The sequence below is a fragment of the Anastrepha ludens genome, chromosome 4, assembly GCF_028408465.1.
Source record: "Anastrepha ludens isolate Willacy chromosome 4, idAnaLude1.1, whole genome shotgun sequence".
NCBI classification, from domain to species: Eukaryota; Metazoa; Arthropoda; class Insecta; order Diptera; family Tephritidae; genus Anastrepha; species Anastrepha ludens.
The window spans coordinates 40083210-40109132 of NC_071500.1; the positions used below are offsets into that span (position 1 = coordinate 40083210).

At 35.2% G+C, this 25923-nt stretch overlaps 1 protein-coding gene across 6 annotated transcripts in view; it reads left to right on the plus strand.

Moving 5' to 3' along the window:
- LOC128862025 (uncharacterized) overlaps positions 1 to 25923 on the plus strand; it is a 453726-nt gene that overhangs the window by 346509 nt on the left and 81294 nt on the right. For all 6 annotated transcript variants that reach the window (XM_054100424.1, XM_054100422.1, XM_054100423.1 and 3 more), the window contains 4 exons: positions 14189 to 14342; positions 16962 to 17138; positions 20418 to 20490; positions 22660 to 22796. In XM_054100424.1, the coding sequence (XP_053956399.1) occupies positions 14189 to 14342; positions 16962 to 17138; positions 20418 to 20490; positions 22660 to 22796 (541 nt within the window). The remainder of the gene's footprint in view (positions 1 to 14188; positions 14343 to 16961; positions 17139 to 20417; positions 20491 to 22659; positions 22797 to 25923) is intronic.

Sequence of the window (25923 nt, forward strand, 5' to 3'; positions counted from 1 at the left end):
CTTAATGTAATCGTAAAAAAATTTGTAATAAATTTTATGTATCCGCTTATCATTTCAAAAGTAACAAAATGGTAAAATAATAAGCAGTCGAAGAAATAAACGCACCCCCTATTTTTCCTCGCCACATGTTAGACTCGAGTTCAATTCCCGGCGCAAACTTTTTTTTATAAATTTTTTTTTTTAAATCGTTTTTTTTTTTAATGTAATTGAAAAAAAAAATTATGTAATAAATTTTACGTATTCGCTTATTATTTCAAAAATACGAAAATAGTAAAAATTTAATTGGTTTAATGTCGAGGTGAGAAATGTGTTGTGTGTTGAGGTGAAAGATATGTGGTGTTTCTAATTTTTGTGTGGGCAAAAGTCAGTGAGGTGTCTATAAACTCGGTGTGCTAAATGACCTTATTACAAATCTTTCAAATCTCAATTGTACTAAAAAAAGCTCACAGTAACATTTGCACCTTCTCATTGCATTAACATTCTCTGCCAATAGCCTAAGCAGAGAATGTTAATGCAATGAGAAGGAGCAAATGTTAAATGAGCTTTTTCGAGTTCTAATTTGTAGATTCATAATAAGGTCATTTCAAATTCAACTTTGCTCCCGAGTGGCGAATTGCAGATATTTACCACGCGAGTGACGCGAGTGGAGGGTTTCTATATTTACTTACCACGCTAGGACAGAAATTCAGATTTTTTCTGCGTTTACCATACTACTGAGGAAGTTCATAAGATTTTTCGGCACACTAATAAGGAAATCGAAGCGAATAAATTTGCGATTAAGAAGGCCGCGCGGCAGTTAATTTGTGGTGCAGAAGCTAAAGTCGGCGGAGTTATTCGTTTTGTTTTTTGGCACGTATTTAATTCAGGTTCAAGTCCTGAAGTCATATTTTTTTTTCTTGCACATTTTATTTTACAGTTCAAACCAGGAAAGTTTGGTAAAATTTTTGGGTTTATTTCAATTAAAATTTCTTTAAAATACTGTTTTTTTGTATTTTATAAATGGAAATTTCTTTTCGGTATAAAATAGTTCATACTGGATATGACCTGATTTTTATATAAATCAATCAAAACAGAAAATATGTACATATGTCTATAATCTATTTCATCAAATCCAAATTATATTGATGAGAAAATATCATTCTAATATCCGTCCAGAAAGCCAAACGCGCAAACACACATACATATGCATATAATTACGCATACAAACTTTCAACTAACGCAGAATATGTGCATATAAAACTGCGAATCGAATAAATGAGTGATTTAGAAAATTTCTTTAGTGATTATAGATTAGCGCAATCGTGAAAGACATGTCGTGAATGCAGTACATCGTCTCATATTTGACTCAGGTTCAAATACTGTGCACAGTTTTTTGTTCGATATTTTTATTTCATTTTTTATATTTGGTTTAATTAGAATTGATTTAAAATAGTGTATTCAGGTTTTTCTAATACCTGTTATTTAGAAATTTATTTTCTATATAACATTATTCATACTTCATTTGAATTAATTTATATGTAAAACAGCCATAAAGCCAATCATATGAATATGCATTCCTATATTTAATCTCTTCAGTCAAATCTGAACTACTTACATACACATATTGATGAGAAAATATTCTAATATCCATGCATGCATCCAGAAAGCCAAACGCGCATACACGCATATGTATACAAATATATACAAACCTTCAACGAACGCAAAATGTATGCATATAAAAAACAGCAACTGCGACCGTCTTCTTGTCCGTCAGTGAAAAGATGGGATATGTATACCCTATGAGCAAAAAGAACCGGGAAGGTGATGTTGACTGTTTCCTTCCATTGCCAAGGCATAGTCCACCATGAGTACCTTCCATCGGGCCAGACAGTCAATAGAGAATATTATTTATCCGTTTTGAAACCTTAGAGAGATGCTGTGTGTTGCAAACCGCCGGAAATGTGAGCAAACAATTCTCAGATTTTGCATGATGATAACGCGCCATCGCACTGATCAAAGAGAATACAAATCGGCCTGCCGGGGGTGTTTGGAGGACTGGGTTAAACGTTGGCACATGTGTGTTGCTTCAGACGGGTCAAATTTTGAAGGAGATAATATAAATTTGCCTTAAATTTAACTCTGTTTTGTTTAATTTAAACATTCCCGGTACTTTCTGATCATAAGGTACATACATGCGGCTTTGCTGGCAGCAATGTGTGATTCGCTGGAAGTCGCATTAACTCGCGACTGTCGCACAGTTAGAAGACATATTTACATACATATAAGGCTGCATACATACATACGGAGCCGCGGCCACTCGACATGACAAAAATTTAAGATTTATCAAATATTGGCAAATAATTCCACGCGAAATATTCCAATATTGACTATTTTCGAATGGTCGCGAAAATTGGCATATGGGCGGCTCGTTTTATGAATGAAATTGAAATATGAGCTCTAACTTATGAATGAACTCCTTGTTTTTGTTCTAAATTGTTCAGCGCCGTCGCTGATAGAATCATGGCTGCTGCGACTGCGTCTACGAATGTATTTTGTTTTTGTAGTCGCTAGGCTTAGATTTTAGCTTTGGGCGACATGCGCATGTGAGGTATGTATGTGTTTTTGTTGTGTTCTAGAACATTTTAGAATGTGTGGTGGCAAAGCGGCCATCGCGTTGTGCTTGCTGTTGCTTTCGCGTCTATCAAAGTATTGTGTTTTTGTAAGTACAATATTAGGAATATCGACTGGTGAAAGACAAAAGTACACGGAAGCAAGAAGGGAGCGCTGTGCTCGCGCATATGTACATACATATATGTATGCTTGAATGTATGAACGTGCATGGATGTTGTAACATATGAATACAATTATTTTGTAGGAAGTTTAGAAGGCAAGTAGGTATATATGTATGTATGTATATATGCTAGGACATAAAGTCGGTATATATGCATACATAGAGCAGAATTGTTTTTGCACTTGTTAGGAAGAAACTCGTTCACTAGTGCGTATGTGTATTTGATTTCTTGTAAGAATGTGATGTGGTATGACATGTGTACATACATAAGTCAAGGTTATTTGGGCATACTTGCATATGTGATATGATGTTCTTGCGCTTGTGCATTATTGTTTTTCATATACAAATGTACATACATACATATGTATGTAAATGCTGTCGAATACATAAACTATAAATTGACATACAATATAAAATAAGTGTTGATTTATCTTAAACCGTTCTTTTTTTCTGAATGCAAATACAGTCTAATCTTGGTAATTCGGACACTTGATAATTCGGACAGCGCGGTAATCCGGACACCAAAACGTTTTCTATTGAAGTCTCTGTAATCCGGACACCACGTATTCATGTACCTCTAAAATTCGGACTCTTCTTTATTTTCCAGTGAATATGCTGAAATAAAAAGGAATTCCGTTATTTTTTATTTATTTTTTATTTATTTATAAAGCGGACTTCCCTGTTAACTACTCTGCGTGAATAGTGCGTTTATGTGCTCGTCAGCCTCCTAGTTCATATTCATAAGCATATTTGCGTAACGTGTAGTTCAGTAGCTAATTTCAAACATTAACATAAGCGTAAAACTATGCGACCTGCGGAGTTTGAAAAGATGGAAGACCACTTGTATGAATGGTTTGTAAACGCAAGACGAAACAATGCACCGATTTCCTCGGAAATCATCAAAGAAAAGGCCAAACATTTCTGTTCCCAAATTTACAGACAAAGTGTGGAATTTGTGGCTAGTAATGGTTGGTGTAGTAATTTTTGCTCCCGATATGGAATTAAATTCTTAAAAATATCTGGCGCAAAACTTTCCAATGATTCTACTGCTGTGCAACCCTTTATTGAAAACTTGCGAAAGAAAATTGCAGAAATGGGCATTACGTATGATCAGGTTTATAATGCAGATGAGACTGCTTTGTTTTAGAGAAAACTTCCAGAAAAACCCCTTGCATTGCATAATGAAAAATCCGCACCCGGGCGCAAATTTGGAAAAGAAAGAGTAACACTTCTAGTTTGCTGTAATGCAACCAGAGAACATAAACTTACATTGTTCATGATAGGGAAAGCCAAAAACCCCAGAGCGTTTAAAAAAGTAAACCTTCCGCTTGGGTACTCCCATACCAAAAATGCTTGGATGACAGAGCAAATCTTTAAAAATTGGTTTAAAAACTCATTCGTTAAAGAAGTAAAGCGTTACTTAAAGGAAAAGAATTTACCAGCCAAAGCCATTTTACTGCTAGACAATGCAACTTGCCATCCCCAATCACTGTCGGATGTCGATAAGGACATATATGTTATGTTTTTGCCCCCAAACTGCACGGCTCTTATACAGCCAATGGACCAAAATGCTATCCGAATTTTAAAGACAAACTATCGGAAGAGTTTTTTGTCTCTACTTTTGTCCAGCCCAACGAGCAATCTTCCGGAATCTTTAAAAAACTTTACAATAAAAGATGTGGCTTTTTTATCGTCTAATGCTTGGAAAAATGTGGATGAACGCGTGCTCAGAAAATGTTTTAACAAAATTCTTTATGACGAAGAATGGGACTCAGATGATGATTTGCCTCTTGCGATGCTACAGCCCAGCAGCTCAACTAAAATAATTGATCTTCTTGTTGAAATATCCCCTGATGTATATAATGATAACGAGATTACTGAGTGGTTGAATGACGACACTGATTTCGATATCAACGAGATTGAGAAAGAAGATAACGAGAACAGCAGTCTTGACGAAAATGAAAGTCAAGATCCTAAAACTTCGCACTCTCAAGCTATTGTCGCATTTGATAGTTGTATTAAATATGCAGAGGAACAGGAATTTTCATCCGGAGACATTTTAAAACTTGTGAGTCTCAGAGATATTGCCTTCAGAAAGAGAAATGAAACAAAATTGCGGCAAACGAATGTATTGAATTATTTTACGGCCGAATAGAAACTAATATATGTACATATAACTCATTAAATATTAATCAACTTAAGATTAAATAAATTTTTATTTCATTTAATTACTGATCTACTGATTTCTATTAAATTTTTTACCCACTCGATAATCCGGAAACTTCGATATTTCGGACAACCTCTGGTATTTAATTGTCCGAATTATCGAGATTATACTGTACCTCCTATTGACATGTACATACATATTATGTACTTATGTATATTTCATATACCATCATTTATTTACATATAAAGTATACGTTCATTTATGTACATATGTGTGTAATGAAAAACTTCATGAATTACTTTCAAAACTTTATTAAAATTTATTCGCGTCGCGCGCATGCACAAAACCTTTTGTTCACAGGCGCAGAAATAAACGCTCTGCGTATTTATCCTCCCCACGTGACCCGCCATCAATTCTCGGCACAAATTTTTTTTTTCGTTTTTAAATTTTTTTTTTTTTTAAGTAATCGTAAAAAAATTTGTAATAAATTTTATGTATCCGCTTATCATTTCAAAAGTAACAAAATGGTCAAAAAATAAGCAGTCGAAGAAATAAACGCACCGCCTATTTTTCCTCGCCACATGTTAGACTCGAGTTCAATTCCCGGCGCAAACTTTTTTTTATAAATTTTTATTTTTAAATGGTTTTTTTTTTTAATGTAATTGAAAAAAAAAATTATGTAATAAATTTTACGTATTCGCTTATTATTTCAAAAATACGAAAATAGTAAAAATTTAATTGGTTTAATGTCGAGGTGAGAAATGTGTTGTGTGTTGAGGTGAAAAATGTGTGGTGTTTCTAATTTTTGTGTGGGCAAAAGTCAGTGAGGTGTCTATAAACTCGGTGTGCTAAATGACCTTATTACAAATCTTTCAAATCTCAATTGTACTAAAAAAAGCTCACAGTAACATTTGCACCTTCTCATTGCATTAACATTCTCTGGCCTAAGTGTTGATCGTGCTTTTTCGAAGTTTGCCTGCAAATGCTCAGCATGTCGCGCAGAAAGTTCGGCCTCATCTAAGCTTTTTAGCATTGATGACTAGATACGAAACTCTTTTTCTCGTGAGAGCGCTGAAAAATGTGCATTTTTTATAACATCCTTCAGTAATGCCACACCGGAAAAAATATTGAATGGGTATTTTTTGAACAAAAATTGGGAATTTTTAGTTTCCACACCCCCATTGAGGTTAGTATATAGTGCACGATTTCCTAGTAGCCTTATATCACCCGTATACACCTACATATAATAAAAATAAGCACAATCAGCATAAAATATACATAAATAAGCTAAAAAATCAAAAACTGATATTCAAATGAAATTATTCAAATACAAATACAAAAGTAATATAATAATGATAAAGTATTGAATATGAAAATGTATAAATAAATACATAAAATATTGCAATTTTATAATATAAAAATAAAGCTAATGCAGATAACCGTTACTTTTTTATTACTTAAAAATAGTTAAGTATGCTTGCGAAATATTTCAAACGCAAATTCAATTCCCTTACCTACGCTTTTCAACCATCAAAAATATATATTTACAAATTTACAGACATAAACCAACACACAGTTTTCAATAAACTTACATGTATGTAAAATGTATACATATATGTACACAATTTGGCATAGGACATTTGTATATTAGACTATGAAAATTGCACAAAAGTATATGTATGTATGCATGTTTATATACATACATATATTGGTATACAACGTATCTTATAAGGTATATGGTAAATATTACCATACATTTTTTCCTTCATATATAATAAAAAAAGTAATAATAATAACATTAAAACAACAGGTATTATTAACAAACTTGGTTTTATTTTAAATTCTTCAAGTAAATCAAATTAATAATAATCAATAAGAAGGCATATGCAAATACAAATACGTGAATTTATATATGTATGCTTTGTTCGTTCCGCGCTTTCGCTTGCAGTTCATTCAAGGTAACGGCAATGAGCAAGGTAACGACAAATGAGCAAGGTAACACTAATGAGCAAGGTAACACTAATGAGCAAGGTAACGACAAATGAGCAAGGTAACGGCACATTTTTTCGTGCGTGCAGCCGGCTAAATCGAATTATAAGACGTTATCACGTCAAAAGCTTTGGAAAATTCTACAGCTCCCTTCAAATTAAATTATTACGACAAAAAATTATAAACATTTCAATCGCGTAATTTCTCCATTAAGCAAAAACGAACTGTTTTCGTTAGTTATTTTTTGCGCGTTTTCTCTGGCAGCCCGCCATTTCGTCTATCACCTGTTCAAAATCCCATAATGTATGAATGCTGCCACGTTTCGAAACGAGCTCATGGGCGCGCTCTCTCTGACGGCGGCCGCCTAAATATACTATACTTATAGTTAAATAATAGCCCCCTTCGATTCACCATCCGTTAGTGAGAGTAGAATAAATGGAGCAACTGGCAAAAATAAGCACACGTTGCCAGCACAGGAAAAGAGCTGTTAAAAATCACATTTGTTTGGAAGCACTTAATGAGTATTAGTAAAACTGACTTCAGACACGGCTAATGTCTATATAAATAAAATATTCCAAGCTTTAAAATTGCTAGAAACGTCATTTTGTCGGGACTTGGTATAAATAGGTATAGGTCATATTGATATGAAAGTTAAAACGGCTGAAATTGAATAGAAATAAGTATTTACCATTAAAAATCGTCATATAGTTCTAGAAAACACGTAAATCGTATCGAAATTGTTAAACAAGAAATTTGAAAACCCTAAAAATGACACTCCCGAAAAATGCGCAGCAGAACCGTCATACGGAAATCACTTTTATAGCCTTTGATCTAAAGGAGTGTCGTTCAAAAGATCAACCATTATTTTCTGCAGAGAGCCTAAATAGGCCTGTTCATGGGTTTGGTAAAACAAGATACCAACAACAATCTGCAAGTAACCAATCCGTTAGTTTACTGATCCGTGTTTATTGAGACCTTTATGCTTCTTTTGGCCCATACTACCTTTTGAAATATTTTCTATTTTTTAGACCCCGTTTAAGTGCAAACATTTCTTTGCGTTCAGTTTATAGACGACTAAACCAGTCATGTGATTGCAATAGTACAGGGTGGGCCATATAGCGTTTGCTTTTTGAACCACATATTTTTTGGAGAATGGTAACACAAATGACATGTCAAATGTGTTCATAATTTACTTAAAGGTTTGACATTTACGAAATGGGACGCTATACGCTTGAGCAAAATTGGGAAATATTGAAAACCTATTTCCAAAGTGGTGAGTCTTCTTCTTCTTTTCTGATTTTCACATCGGTAGCTACGTCAATAAGCAAAATTGTCGGATTTGGGGCTCAAAAAATTCACACGTTACTGTAGAGAAGCAAATGCATCCACAACGAGTCACTGTTGGGTGCGGTGTTTGGTCTGGCCGCATCATCGGGCTATTTTTTTTTTCGAAAATGAGCGAGGAGCCGCGGTTACAGTAAATGGCGAGCGTTACCGTGACATGCTCAACGAGTTTTTGTTTCCAAAAATTGAAGAGGATGGCATGGACGACATTTGGTTTCAACAGGACGGTGCAACTTGTCACACTGCCAAAGTTACACTCGAACTTTTGGCTACCGTTTTTGAAAACCGAATAATCAGCCGAAATTCCGATATCAATTGGCCGCCTCGGAGCTGTGATTTAAGCCCGTTGGACTATTTTGTGGGGAGCCATCCAGAGATGATTAATGCTTTAAAACACGAAATCAAAGTTGCCATTTATGAAATTGGAGCCCAAACAATCGAAAATGTGCTTAAAAATTGGGTTGATGGGATGGCCTAGTGTAAAGCCAGTCGTGGCATTCATTTGAACGATATTATTTTTCATTCATAAATGACAATGTTCAATCTTCAAAATAAAAAAAAAGTTTGAAAAAATATTGATTAGTTTTTTTATAGCCGATTCAAAAAGCAAATTTTACATGGCGCACCCTATATTTATGATCTGTTTTAGTTCACACTCGAAATATATTTTAACTACAATACTTAAAAATTAATGGTAACAAAGTGATCAGAAAAATATATAATTTTGCGAAAAGCAGAGCTAGGGATCAGAAAAGAGATCAGACACTTGTTTCTATGGGTTTTTACCCTAAATTTTCCTAAGCCATTACGTGAGGCACACTTTCGGAATCGTGTTCAGCGCACATTCTAAAACCAATCTGATATAGGTACTTGTAGACCCGTGTTATTTTTGCACTCGCATAAGACATAATTTGAAATGCTTTACTCCGAAGATTTAGCAAGCAAACAAATTTCCATAGATCCAGATAAGAAAGATTGAGTTCATGTTGTTTTAGGATACAAGGAGCTCCATCAACTATTTGTGGTATGCGCCTAGATGTTTTTCAATAAATGGAGGGGCCTACAGTTATATGCCACCTCCGAACGGTTGTTGGTGTTTTTATGAGAAACTCTTTCATTTCAGAAATATGTACACTCAATATAAAACACTTTTTTTATCATGCCGCAGGTTTCGAACCTGTGCACTACCTAAGGGTAATCGGTCTCAAAACATTTAAGTAAGGCAGCAAATATGTTGGATCAAGTTGTGCTATGCTTTGCTGTCGGAGCCCCGGTTAAAATCTATGCAAATTTCATTTCATGCCTATTAAATCGTAACTCATGATATTTTGGGTTAGACATCCAATTTTTTTAACCTATTTGTTTGTAGCCGAAGGCCATAGTAGCCAGTGCTTTAGCTCTTTAAGTGGAATAGTTATTTATAATTGTTACTCTTTTAATAAATAAATAAAAATAAAAATTTGTTTTGAATACCTCTTTTACTAAATGAAAAACAAAAATGCTTTTGAGTGATGAAAATCTTTATTTTGACCTTTGCGCGCTCCGTGGCGTGTCTGTTTATATAATATATTGAAGCTGCCCAGTTCATAAGTTTTGATTTACAATGCCATTTGGAGCTGTTATTAACAATCAAAAACTAAAACTTGTTGAACCTACCCATAAGAGTATAAATATTTACATTTCGTGGTCTAAGTGACGTCGCTGTTCCTATGTGCGATGCGACTGCCAAACCTAGCCAATGTGGAAAAGCAAAGAAATGATTTGTAAAATGTTTTTTTAAATCCGTAAAAAGTAAGAAGCTCATTCTTATAATAGACTAGTGGCTCGCAACAGCCATACATTTAACCCAATTTATATTTATGTTATGCAACTTTATCTCGCTTTTTAACTCGGCAAGTAGTTGATGATTAGTTTACTAATGCTCGCATCCGGTTCACGCCACTACAAATGAAATTCAAATCGACTTAGGGCATTACTGCTGACACTTGCTGACACTTGTAAGTCTTACTCCAGATCTTGACATTTTCTTTGCTTGCGCTCTTGTTCTTGATTTGTTGACTCTTGTCCGTGTCAACCATATTCCTTCCTCACATTGTTCTGGTTGTGATAAAAGTTATTTGTACAATTTAAGTTTAACACTAAAAGGAAAGTCGTATTGTCATTGTGTGCGTGCTGGAAAATTTATCCGCCTATATTAACTTAACATTTTTCTCGCTATTTATAAAGTATTATAAAGTAAATCTAAATAAGCTACATTTTAAGTATTTCAGTACCAAAATATCAAGCCTAAACTGGAGGTGTGCTTATAACCAAATAAAACATCTGCTGCATTCCTCGAAATGTGAGTGTTCTACACGCCACAAACCATCGATAAAAAGAGTTTTGCTAGTGCAAATGTACAAGATATGATAAGTAATGGGTTGGGGAAAAAGTTCGTAGCGTTTTTACCGAACTACTATCACTACTTACTATTTAAACAAAAACCAATAATTGTTCAATAAGTGAATCAATTATATATTCGCCGTTGCTGTTTACCACCTCTTCCCATCTCTCGACCAATTTGCTGATGCCGTTCCGCCAAAAATCGATTGGTCTGGTTTCAAAGAAGTTGTTGAGCCTGTATATAGATAGGGAGCTGAAAAGATGGTAATCGGTCGGTGCAAGGTCTGGAGAATACGGTGGATGCTGAAGGGTCACCCATTCGAGCTTTTGGAGTGCGACTTTGACGACTTGTTCAACACGGGGCCTGGCGTTGTCGTGAAGGAGTATGGCTTGACCATGTCGATCAAGTATTTTCAGTCGAATAACTTCATTCATTTGGCATAGCCGGGCAATGTAGAGCGCCTTGTTGCCTGTGGCGTTCTTTTCGAGCATTTTCCAGTGCAGCATACCCTCCCAGTCCCACCAAACACATATCATGATCTTCTTTGGATGAAGATCCGACTTGACTTTCGGCTTTGGCGTATCTCCTGGGGCCACCCACTCCCATACTCCGGGGCGATTCGGTACAAAAAGTGCTGTTTATGACCGCGTGTTGCTCGATAGCGGGCGAGATGCTGAGAAGCAATTTGAAGGCGGCTTTCTGTTTTTCGTTGAGTTCGTAAGGCAGCCATGCTCCCATTTTTTCGGTAAATCTCATTGAATGAAGATGATTGATATTCGTTTTATCATCGCAGTTAGTTTTTTTCCGCCAATTCACGACTGGTTTGGCGAATGTGCCCCTTCAAAAGTAGTGCATTGAGACGGTTTTCATCGATTTCAGACGTTTTTTAAGAATTCAAAGTCACCGTTTTGCACTTTGCACGGGACCTCCATTTCTAAGCCTCAAACCCAATAAAAAAGTAAACAACTTAGAAATACAATTAACAGAGCAGAAAGAGTTCTATCGTATGAATACTTTCCCTTTGCCAAACAGCAAACAAATCGTTGTAAAATAAGGAAAATATAAAAACCCTATGAATTTATTCCCCAACCCAATATATTGGCTATTGTAAGAGAATTCGAACAAGCCACTTCGTACATTTTTACAAGCATCCAAATAATGAGCGGGTTTCGCTGAAACTTGGCCAGCGTTCAGACCACCTGATTTTAAACACAATACCAAAACAGGGAACAAAATTGAACAAAATTTTAATACCCTTGTGCAAAAGTGCATACACATACTTGTATATAATTGAAAAAGTAATAATACGTTCACATATGCATTAATCACCTATAAATCCACCAAATTAATCTACCCGTTCACATATGGAAGATTACCTGCAAAATTGACAATCAGCTGTCATTACTGCTTTGAGAGGTTTTTCTTCATACAAATTATTTTGGTGGAATGTTTCGGTGTTTTTGGTATCTTTAATTAGTATAACCGATATGAAGAAAATACAAGGAGAAGGAAAGCTAATTTAATTGCGCAATTGGCTGCTAATAATAAACAGTTGAAGGAAATCCGTATGCGACGTTTACTACTAAGGTTGCAAAAAATTATGGCAGCAATACGCATGCAAAATTCAATATTGCATTGTAAATATAATAAGCAGAAACAGGTCAAAGTGTTTATGGACACACGTAAGTAATTGTGTTTGATTTTGTTTTTATTACTGAATATAATAAGTAACGCGTGTCTGTGTATTCAAGGTGAGGCATGGCAAGTTCTGGAACTAGACATTCCTTGCAGCACGGACCAGTTAAGGAGTGCTTTAGGATGAGCCGGGACTCCTTTGCCTTTTTATGTAACGAAGTCATGTCAATTGCAAAAACTGCTACAACGTATAGGAAATTCATCCCTTTAGACAAACGTGTCCCGATTGCTTTATATGCGCTTGGTTCTTCAGCTGAATACAGGACGATCGGCAAACTGTTCGGAGTATCAAAAGGAAGCATATGCAATATTTTACAGGATTTTTGTTCAGCGGTCTGGGATAAGCTCGCTCCCAAGTATTTACCCAGCAGATGTTATTAAAGAAAATTCTTCAAAGCCCTCTTCTCAGCGAGAATACGAAACCAATTTTTGGTACAAACGTTATGATATCATTAACAATAAACGGATCCAAAGTCAAACAAATTTCGAATTCGTAAATCAACGGGAGCCCCCAGAACCTACGTACTATACTCAAGACCACAACGTCAGCGCAGAACAAATTCGAGAATCAATCGCTTCGTTTTTATCTTCCTTTTAAATTTCATTTATTTCACATTTTTCTTTATAAATTCATTTTTTTATTATTAAATTAATTAAACCTACATAAAGTACTAACAATTGCTTCTGTAAACTTAAAATTCGTATTCTGTAAACTTAAAATAAAAATAATTCATTTATCACATTTTTTTTTAATTTTTCTTTTAAAATATTTAGGTTTTTTTTTGTGTGGTTTTCGTAAATTTCTATTCATTTGGGTAGCGATAGAAAATTCCCCTACCTATTTTGCTTCAAGACCCCTAAAATTTTTTCGAGAATACCATTGCGTTCCCTCTCAATTTGCAGGGATTCTCTACTATCTTCTTTCAGTTCTTGGATTTCTCGGGCAATCGTTTGGTTGGCCGCCCGAAATGATTCCAAAAATTCATATTGGAAATTTTCGTTATCTTTTCTGCGTTTTTTCGGAGGTTGCGAAGACAATTCCAATGCAAATTCCACCGAAGGTGCTTGCGTTTGAGAAGAGCTGCTGCATTCTTCCTCTGCCTCAATTTGAAGGGTATCCACTTTATTAAATAATACATAAAAAACAATTAATACACGCATGAGATTTTAAAGCTGCACTGTACTAACCTACACTTCTTCTACAATTAAAATACTTGTATCCGCCAAGGATATGGTGCACTTTATTGTAGTACTCTCACGCAGATGGGGTACCGCCCGAAGGCCCAACAACTTCTTCTCATCTCCGTAAAACAAAAACACTGTTTTTAAATTTCATACTAACAATTGCTATTGAACAAAATTACCTATATTTATTTGTTAAATTGTGTATTTTAACCTTTATTTCTCTTGACGAGAACACAAAGCCTTTTGTCGTCATTTCCACGGCCATGTCTGCATATACAAGCGTATTTCTTTTGCATCCTCGTAGTTGCAGCAGCTTCTTCTCCCACACCTCAAAAGAAACTTGACCGCCTCTCTATACCAATGTGATCGCTTTTTCCTATAAAATGAATCCATAATTAATAATATTTAACAAAAATTTTATTAGAATTATGTTTACAGACCTGTTTTCTTTTCCTTGTATTTAGCTCAAGCTGTGTAGAGGCTGTATCACTTCTCCTTAATTCTTCTCATGCCACTTATAGTACCGAAGAGCCAACGAAATCGGCAAATTGGCTTTCGCTTCTATAAATATATATCTATTGTATTTATGTACATTATCATGTGTTTACGTACTTGTGTTTATAGATATTAATGTATTTACATTGAATTTTTACAGAATTATTTTCAGTTCACCCAAATCCATCCAGGCTACTGTGACTTTACTGGAAAATTTACATCTCATTACTGAGAAGACGGCACCTAAGGATGTTACCACCGACATTATTCCAATGTTGTTCTCTGCTTTCGAAAGCTCAATAATAAAAGAGCAGGTGGGCGCCTAGGTTATTAGCGATGAACCCAAGGTTGAACTTTATATATTATAATGATTATGATTTGATTTATGTTTATATCTTCTAATAAGAACTCAATGCCATAATGTGGGAGCGAGTCCTTGAAAATTTTAATTCGCGTATGGCAGTCTGTAGGCGGTGGTTAAGTGATGTAATTTTTCACATATAAAGGGTGATCAATTTAGAGATTTCGATTTTAAATCGAAATAAAACAACGAAAATTCAAATTGATTGGGTAATCTTTATTATTGTTGGCACTTATTTTTTAAAGATAATTCATTTCAAATGTTGGTTGCACTTGCGACGTAATCCGGCCATCCGTAAACACCAATTTTGAATGACTTCCGACTCGCTGGAGGACTTCGGTCGATACCTCGTGAATAACTTTAGTAATGTTGACTTCCAATGCCTCAATAAAAGCTGGTTTATCTACAAAGCATTTAGACTTTACATAACCCTAAATATAGAAGTCCAAATGTGTGATATCACACGATCTTGGTGACTAATCCACTGGTCCGGGACGAGAGATGAATTGCTCATCGAAACGACGACGCGGTAAATCCATTATTTTACGGGCTGTATGGCAAGTAGCGCTATTTTGTTGGAACCTAATGTTGTGAAGATCACGAGCTTTAATTTCCGGCATCAAAAAGTCGTTTATCATCAGTGCGATAGCATTTGCCATTCACTGCCTCGCCTTTGAAGAAATATGCACCGATGGTTCCTCCTCTAGCCCATAGGACGTGTTTCCTATTGGAAAAAGTACCTTGAGTCTGATCACCCTTTACATGATTGTTAAGAGCCGTATTTTGAATAAAAAATAGTAAAACTTGAAAGAATCTAAATTTGTAGATGCTTAATTTTACAATAAAACAACATCTAGGTCCGCCTTTTCTTTAAAAAAAATTAAATCAGTTCTTTGTATTCAATTCAAGTCTATGATTATTTGGCATTCTCAGACAGCCTTAGGAATTTACGCCAGTAGAACTTCTACGACATTGCGATTTAGATCATCATCATTAAAAAATTTATTAATTATAAAGGGTGGTTAAATTTCAAGGGCCGATGTTGAATGTGAATCACACCTAAACGTGAGTATCTTTCTGCATTTCATTTGAGATTTTTCAATTTCAGACTAACTCAATTTAATCCATGGAAAGATACACAATTGAGCAATGCGTTAAAGTCGTTCAGGTTTATTATGAAAACGGGCGTTCAAATCAAAATGCATATCGAAGACAATCATCTCCAGTGATGAGGCACATTTTCACCTCAGTGGATTCGTCAATAAGCAGAATTGCCGCATTTGGGCGAATGATAATCCAAGAGTGATTGCCGAAAAAGCAATGCGCCCACAAAGAGTGACTGTTTGGTGCGGTTTATGGGCCGTATTTTTTCCAAAATGAGGCCGGTCAGGCAGTTACTGTGAATAGTGTTCGCTATCGTGAGATGATAACGAACTTTCTATGGCCCAAATTGGAAGATATGGATGTGGACGATATGTGGTTTCAACAGGACGATGCCACTTGTCACACAGCTAACGAAACAATGGCTCTTTTGCGCGAAAAATTTGATGGCCGAATAATCTCACGTCGTGGCGATGTCAATTGGCCGCCAAGATCATGTGATTTGACTTTGGACTTCTTTTTTTGGGGTTATTTGAAAGAAAAGGTGTACGTCGATAAGCCAGCAACAATTCAAGAGCTAAAGGATGAGATAATTCGGCACATTAATGGCATAGAATCTCAATTATGCCTCAGCGTTATCGAAAATTTGGACCATCGGATGGAGGTGTGCCGCCGAGGTCGTGGCGGCCATTTGTTCCAATTTGTTTCTTACGTAATTGAACTATACCAGTATTATCATAATAAAGAGAAATGACAATAATTTCCAAAAAAAATTGTATTTTTTTTCAAAATCAACACCGGCCCTTAAAACTTAACCACCCTTTATTAAGAATTGCCAGGAAAGTAACAACCAATTGGAAACTCTCATGGCTCAGACTGCTTCAGGTTCTAAAAGGACATTTCACCAGCCGGCCTCTTAACCTCTGAAGACCAATTCAGTAAACAAACTTTAAATTTATGTAGCGTCACTAGAAATTCAAAGCAGGTGAAGCCAAACTGCCATTTGTCAACTTCTCATTCGAAAGAATGGGTATTTTATTGTGTCGCATCCTTCGAGTTTAAATAAAAGTAGAGAGGAATTATATTTGCTTGAAATTTCAAATTGTCACATTTCACTTAGGAGAGAAAAAACCCCAAAAGAAAAGAAAACTAAATTTAGAAAAACCAATCACATAACATTTTTGATAGCCATATAACTTTTTCAAATAGAGGAAAAAAAAGTTATAAAAATTAGCAATATTTTGACTTATGACAGGAAATTGGGAAAACAACGCTTCTTGTTAGAAATAAATTTAGGTATAGGATTGCCTTGATTTCGTTGTATAGAGATCATTCCGCTATTCCAATTTTATACCACTTTTCTCAGCACGACCGACCACATAGAATGATATTTTTAAAATATGTGAAATCTCCTTTTACTTTTCTATACAAAAAAACTTTACTTTATTTTTTGAACCACCTCCACACGCAGAGCGCTGCCGTTGTTGCAGTTACAAACGTATTCGACAACATTGAAGATGTCTCTATAAGACGTATGGTTGTGCCAAAGGTAAAATCGGTGCTTGAAAAAAATCTTGCCGATCGAAAAATTGTGCAAAATGTTCTCATCTGCATTGAAGGGCTGATGGATAAACTGGAGCGAGCTCAGGTGAATATTACTTGCATATAAATATGTAAATTTACATTTATACTTATGCTAAGCAGCCTGTCTGGTAAGTTCTAAATATGTATGCAAATGTGTATATGCAAATGATTGTAAGTCGTAGATAGAGCAGAAAATGCACACTCGCGGTACTCTCGCATAAATACCCGCATATGTAAATGTAAATGTATAGGAGTTAAATTTATTTTTGAAAATAAAATAAATTTGTTGAAGTTTTATTTTTATTAGTTTTATTTTTATTAAAATTGAACAAGTTTGATTACACTTCAAAATAAATTTGTTCTTTACTCTTCAAGGTGACTTTGAAGACTACTTTTATCATTAAAAACTATACTTCTTCAATTTATTTTAACAGTTAGATTTATACTTAAAATGAAGAGAGAAAGATTTCCCCATTTACTCTTACAACAATTACAACAATTACAACAATTAAATATATATTGTAACTTACATAGCTAATTATTACAGTTAGATAATGAAGAGAGCGAGAGCGAAAGGGGAAAGTTACTTATAATATATAACTCGCCTCTCCTTAAAGAATTCGAGTCTCGTCGAATCTTTTACAAATATACAATACGAAAATTTAATATGATTTAAATCACAACTTAACATAAAACATGAAATATATTTAAGTTCTTTAGGGGGTTGTTTTTTTCCAAGATAAATATATTATTAAACTATATTAGCCGTAAATATTCATTTCTTATTATATAGTTTACATTTAAAAAAAAAATAAATATAGTGTGATTTAATATAAAAAATATTAACGAATAGTTTTCCATGGTTTGTTCTACAAATCCATTTCCTTTTTTTATTCTTTTTTTTTATTTTTATTTTATTTTATAGACTTTAATGGGCGTCTAAATTGTGCAGTGTCTACTTTATTAGGGTTGCTGTGGTGGTATCTGTTAAATCTTTTAGCAGTTTTTTGTCTAACTGCAGTAGGATTTTTAATATATAAATTAGATCTTTGTAAATTAAGTGTAATATTTTCTCTTTTAATATTTTCTCTATCAATGGTTTTCTTTTTAGTTGCTTCAGATCTTACTTTAACCTCTTTTAAATTTATGTGTAACTTATTTATAAAATCAATTGGTTTTAATTTAGTCGTGCTGTGAATTGTATTATTATAGTAATTAATTGCTTTTAGTACTAATTCTTCAGAGTCATTAATATTTTCAGCGTTTTTTAATATTCTTATATGCTCTAAGAGAGTCGAATGCATTCTTTCTACATCTGAATTTCCTGTGTGCGAATTCGGTGTTGTAAAATGAGTTTCTATATTATTTTCTTGACAGAACAGCTTTATAAGTGCATTATTAAATTCATTATCCATAATAATTTTATCAGGTTTTCCTAAAAATGCGATTCGCTCTTCGATTTTAGTTTTAATTGTTACCATATTTTTGTCATTTAGTTTATGTGCCGTTCCTAATTTCGTAAATTTGTCTATTGTTGTCAAAAAACTAGTCTTTTGTATCTGAAAAATATCCATATGTACTATTTCATTTGGTTTTTCTGGTGTTGGAGTATGTTGAAATATTTTATTTATTGGTTTTCTGTCATATTTGTTTTCGTTACATATTCTGCAGTTATTACAATATCTATTTATAAATTTTAATAATTTAGGATTATAATAATTATCTTTTAATTCTTCGAAATTCTCCTGGATTCCTCTATGGTTACCTTTAATATGAATATCATCAATGATATTCAATAAAGATTCCTCGGATTCCATATCACTAGCAACTTTAGTACAATTTATGAAATTTATTTTATTGTTATTAGAAAATAATTCAATTAATTTGTTCTGTATTATATTATATTTATTATTGTCAAGCTCCGAGTATACCCCAATTTTTCCTTTTTTTATTTCACGTCTAAATAAATCATTCAAATAATGAGTATTATTTAAGTCATTCTCAGACACGTATATTATTTTATATTTTTTAAAAAGTATTTCGGTTTCTTTATTTTTATTTTTAACTATTCTTATTTGCGTCCTATATTTATTAACAATTTTATTTATTCTAATATAAAGAAATTAATATTTACATTTTCTTCCGTACTATGATTTACTTCAACTCTGCTCAAAAAATCAGCTACCTTATTCTCCTTTCCCTGAATATATTCAATATCGAGATCAAATTCATCTAATCATATTTTCCATCGGATGATTTTAGAATTGGGCTCTTTAAGTGAATAAAGCCATTTCAAAGGCTGATGATCAGTTTGAACTAGAAACTTTCGACCAAAAAGGTATGGACGGTAATATTTCACTGACCATACAATGGCTAATAATTCTTTTTCTAGCGTTGAGTAGTTTTTTTCATGTCCATTTAAAGTCCTACTGGCATAACTTACTGGTTTGCCATCCTGGCTTAACACCGCGCCAATAGCAGCATTGCTTGCATCCGTGGTCAATACAAATTTTTTATTAAAGTCTGGATAGCATAATATTGGTGGATTTGTTAAAATCTTCTTCAGTTTTTCGAGAGCGTCAATATAAGATTTGTCATTAATATCAATTTTACTATTTTTTTTTTTTTGTTTTTTACGAAGCAAATCTTTTTCTTATTTGCAATTCTTTTATTTTCGGATTAATTATTACACGTAATATTTTTTAGTTTAGTTTTTAGTTTTTAAGTTTACAAAAATTTCGCTTTTTGCCACACTTTAGTAATGTCCACTTCAATCATTTGCGGTTCACATCGGTTTGTTGAAAATTTTAACCTTTTCTTTTCCCGATTATCACTGGATATGTTTTAAATAACATATCCCATCCTCGTCGCCAGTTAAATTTATTTTTGAAAATAAAATAAATTTGTTGAAGTTTTATTTTTATTAGTTTTATTTTTATTAAAATGGAACAAGTTTGATTACACTTCAAAATAAATTTGTTCTTTACTCTTCAAGGTGACTTTGAAGACTACTTTTTACATTAAAAACTATACTTATTCAATTTATTTAAACAGTTAGATTTATACTTAAAATGAAGAGAGAAAGATTTCCCCATTTACTCTTACAACAATTACAACAATTAAATATATATTGTAACTTACATAGCTAATTATTACAGTTAGATAATGAAGAGAGCGAGAGCGAAAGGGGAAAGTTACTTATAATATATAACTTAGGTGCTTGTATGTATTTGTAGTCTGCAGCATTCATTCCTACGAAAAATGTTATCCACATACCTCACAATCAGTTTTCTGTTATTTATATGCCAAATCATTTCCTTCAATATCAATATTGCTGCAAAAGGTTATGAAAGAAGTCCTGCAGCTGCTTGGTGATGTTCGCATACCGGATCCGGATATTGTGATGCATACAGTTCGTAAGTATTTAACAAAATAACAGTATAAGCAATACATAAACATATGTAGATATGTATATGTTGGATCATCATGGTTCCTTTAAAGATTTTACGGGATATATTGTAGTATTTACATGTATATTATTATAGGACGTTCTATACTTTGTGTTCACAGAAGACAATGCTCCAGACACTTGAAAATAGGTATTGGCTGTCAAAAAAGAGAAAAAATGTTTGTGTAAAAACGTGATAATGTGTTGTTACTGTGTTTGCAAAACTGTCTCATGTAAATGTAAAGAAACTTAAACACATTAATTCTCGATGAAGAGTTACACAATTAAGCTAGAATTAAACAAGATCCAGTGGAAGCTGGCCTACAGTTATTGCGGCCAAAGCTATTATTGGTTAGTTGTCTCCAAATAATTGCAAAGGGTTTTCCAATAACAGGAGTTATTGGTGAATGGATTGCGTTATCGAGATGTGATTAACCATTTTTTATGACCGGAATTGGATGGTATTGATCTGGACAACGTTTATTTTCAACAAGACGGCGCTACGTGCCACACAAGTAACGAAACCATTGATCTTTTACGGGAAAAGTTTCCGGAACGTGTTCTCTCTCGAAGAGGTGATCATAATCTCAAAGAATGGAGTTCGTGAGGCTATCGAGGACATAGGGCAGCCACTTTGCAATTCGGTTATGGAAAATTTCATGAAAAGGATATTGTCCTGTAAGCGTGGTCGTGGTAGTCGTTTGCCTGTTATTTTCCTCTATTAACGGCATACCTTCCTCTTTATAATGAAATAAACATCCGATCATTTATATTAAAAAATATCACTTTTCGTGAATATCAAAGTAACACCTCTTATTGGAAACCCTTATATTTATAGTTTCTTTTTTAGTTAGAAGTTGCTGGAACTATTGCAAAGTTTTTCTTCTAGCGAAACCATAAACAGTTTCAAACTATCTAACCCGGCTTCTGACAATGCACGTATTTTTCTTCTTCTGATTGGTGCGATAACCGCTTACTCTATTTTAGCCGAGTATAATAAAGCGCGTCAGTCATTCTTTCTCGTGCTAACCGGTGCCAGTTGGACGCACCACCTGATCTTTCCTACGTAGAAGGGGCCTTCGTCCTCCTCTGCTACCACTAGCTGGTACCACATCGAATACTTTCAGAGCCGGAGCGTTTGTTTTCATTCAAACGACATAACAAACCAACAAATCCGCTGATATAGCAAAAAAGTGAAAGCCAAGATGTCTGCATCTTACCCTAGCGAGAGCAGAGTACCTGAAGAGAAGGTGCTGAGATGATTCCACCTCACCCTCCATACATCTTATATAGAAAGAACTTGAAGCATCCCCACCACATGGACCTTATTGGACAATGGCCGGTAAAGATGCCCAGAAAACTCGAGAGCTACGGCTTGCTTTGTTAGCCTTAGCCTCCGATTTGTTTGTGGCCAGAAGGATCCGTCGACCTTTTACCCGTTCGGGGTAGCGCTCGCAGAGTTGACGGAAGCCTCTCTTTCCAGGAACAGATCACAGGTTCTCAGGTTAACCCCTTTACTCTCATTTCGCGGTGAAACCGTCTCAATGGTCCCCTGTCTAACTAGCTCATCAGCCCTATAATTTCCATCTAATATCAAAGTACCTACTCTGATGCAGTCGAGAGGGAATTGACTAGTTCCGAACGCACCAACGAAGATCCATAATTGCTGCTTGGCTGTCGGAATCAATATTTACTTCCCTTACCGTAGTTACAGAAGTAAGCCATTATTCCGCTGCTCCTTTAATTGCGGCTACCTCCGGTTGGAAAACACTACTGTGGTCCGGTAGCCTAAATTTGAACTTGAAGGCTATGCTGGCAATTACATTCCGAAAATTCCTTGAAAAAAATACTTGAACTCGTACACTAATTTAATTTAAGCTAATATCTATTTGACGATCTTAGAGAAAATTGCCAAATATGAGACTATACTAGTAATTGACACAGCAAGGAGAGCTTTGGTTGTTGTAACTGCCATTTTCTATTTTTGTTCTAATCCCATTGAAATGTTGGCGCTTTTAAAACATTTATGCTAACTCTTGTGTATGCATTAACAAGTGAATAATAAAATATGAAAATGAATACGTGCTTGAAATATTTTGTATTTAATAATAAATAACTACGTTTCAATTGCTTGCAGATATTTATCAAAAAATGGTTGCCGATAAAAAGTATGGGTTGACGGTGGAAACGATGGCGATACACGAGCTTCCTTTACTGATACCGCACACCGTTAATCCTGGCTTAAATCTCGAACAATATTGCATGCTGGTCGAGGTAAAATATATTTTTGCGCAAACATTTTAACCTTGAATAGTATTTACTCGTATGTTTATGCATTTTATATAATATTTACATGCAATATTGCATGGTGTTCAACGCTGTAGTAAAAATTTGTGATGAAAAAAGTATATCAGAAGCAAATGCAAAGCTATTACGCAAACACCATCTGGCAGATTGCGTTCAAAGTTGTTTTGATAATTTTTGATGTTATAATTTTTAAAAACTTTATTATATACGGCAACCAGATAAGATCGATAGGAGAAGAAATAAAAAAACAAAGCAAACATATGAAATTGACTCTGGCTTTATTTTGAAGATACAATCAACGTCATGGAAATGACCGCCTCGGCTTCGTTGGTAGTAATTCAAGCGGTCGATCCAATTTTTGATAGCTCAGTCCAATATTTGCAGTGTTATTTCGGCAATAACGTTTTGAACGTTGGCCATGATCTTATTGAGAGTATTTCTGTTGTCAGTGTATAGTGAAGACTTGAAGTACAACCAGAGAAAATGATCGTGTGATCTCAAATCGTATGATTGCGATGGCCAATCGATGAACGCTCGCCATGGGATGACTCAGTATTCAAAATTCTCCTTGACAACTTCGAGTGTTACGAAAATCAGTTAATATGCTCTGTGCCGAAGACCATTGACCATTAACGGTAACGGTGTCGCCTTCCTCTTTTCGAAAGAAATAAGGACAAAACAGGCAGTCCTTATAAATACATTAATGCTTGAAGGAACACTCGTGGATTATTCTCGCTCTAATAGCGCCAGTGCTAACATAACCGCCTAAGCCGAAAATAGGCCTCCTCGGAAGAATAGTTTTAAATTATATTTACGTATTTGCAACTGAGCCGGAATTTCGACCATATTTTTTAATAGTTTCTTTGAGTCCGGTAAGGGTGAAACGACGCTTAGTAATACGATTGGACATACTGGATCATTTGACAGCAATTGGCAGAACTATTACTGCTATATAGTCGCTTTATGTTATATTATTATCACTAGAAACTGTGAGGACTAAACTCGGTAGATTGAGCTTCTTCTTCTTGATTGGCCTTCCTCTTCCTCTGCTACCACCAGCTGGTACCACATCGAATACTTTCAGAGCCGGGGTCTTTGTATACATTCAGATGATATGACCCAGCCTACGAAGCCGTTGGATCTATATTCGCACGTCATACACGTCATCGGATATTGTCATCGTCTACGTTTCTGCGCCATAAATTAGTACGGAAATGATGAGAGTCTTTTATAGTGGTACATTTGTTCGTCGAGAGAGGACTTTACTGTTCAATAGCCTACTTAGTCCAAAGTAGCACTTATTGGCATTGTTATCGATGTTAGTGCTGGTTCCTAGATAAACGAAGTCTCTCACAACCTCGAAATCGTAACTGTCAACTGTGACGTGGGTGCCAACCTGCGAGAGCGCCGGCTGTTTATTTGATGACAGAAGGTATGTACTTCGTTTTGTCCTCGTTCACCACCAGCCCCATTCGATTTACTTCTTTGTCCATATTGGAAAAGGTAGAACTAACAGCGCGTTTGTTAAGGCCGATGATGTGAATATCATTGACATACGCAACAATTGTACGCTCTTATATAAAATTGTGCCAGAGCGATTAAGTTTTGCGGCTCGCACGATCTTTTCCAGCATCAGGTTAAAGGAGTGATACGACTGAGGGTCACCCTGTCCCAAACCTCGTTTGGTATCAAACGGCTCACAGAGGTCCTTCTTACGGCGCTGCTGGTATTGAGCAACGTCATTTTGCATAGCCGTATCAGTTTTGCCTCTATATTAAATTTAGACATCGCGGCATATAGGCAACTCCTTTTTATCCTGTCGAATGCAGCTTTAAAATCGTCAAGGAGATGATGTGTGTTGATTCTTCTTTCATGCGTGTTTGCCATAACTTGGCGTATTGTGAATATTTGGTCGCTTGTAGATTTTCCAGGTTTAAAACCACACTGATAAGGTCCAATCAATTGGTTGATGATGGGTTTCAGCATTTCGCACAATACGCTCGCTAGAACCTTAGAAGACTGATTCCCCTGAAGTGGCCGTCGAAGCCGAATGGGTTGGTGTATGATAGTCACACCATAGATTGTAGTCGGAACTCGGACTACATAGGTTCGAATCTCTGTGATTCATCCACATGAAGGAAAATTGTTTTCTAATAACGATCGTCCCTCGGTAGGAAATGACAAGCCTCCGAGTGTATTTCTGCATGAAATAGCCCCTCATAAAAAAAATATCTACCGTTCGGAGTCGGCTTTATACTTCATTTGTGGAACAACATCAAGACGCACGCCACAAATAGGAGGAGGAGCTCGGCCAAAAAGGGTGTAAGCGTCAATTGTGTATATATATATTTATGTATGTATATTATTCCCCGGTAATTGGCACAGATTGTAGTATCACTCTTCTTATAGAATGAGCAGAGCACATTTCAATTCCAATCAGTAGACATGCTTTCCTCCGACCATATTTCGCATAGAAGCTGATGCATGCACCTTACCAGCTTTTCGCCGCAATGTTTGAATAGCTCAGCCGGCAGTTCGCCGGCTGCCATGGCTTTGTTGCTCTTTAGCCGCGTTGTTGCTATTCTCACTTCGCCGTGTCGGGTAGTAGAACAACAGTTCCGTCGTGAACCATTAGGGTATCGAGATCTTCACATTCTCTCAGACATGCGCAGCTATCACTCTTTAACAAGTTCGAGAAGTGTTCCCTCCATAATTTAAGCACGCTCTGGATGTCAGTCACTAGTTTTCGTGCATTGTTCCTATCGGCCAGCATCCCAAGCTTCTTCTTCGGCGGTGGTACGTAAAGAGCGAGAAATTTTGCTGCATTGCTCTTATACTTTGCTCGAAAAAAACATTTATCAGGATATTACTCGACTCAACGGAATTCGCAGCAGTAAAACCAGAGAATGTTAATGCAATGAGAAGGAGCAAATGTTAAACGAGCTTTTTTTAGTACAATTGAGATTTGAAAGATTTGTAGTAAGGTCATTTAGCACACCGAGTTTATAGACACCTCACTGACTTTTGCCCACACAAAAATTAGAAACACCACACATTTTTCACCTCAACACACAACACATTTTTCACCTCGACA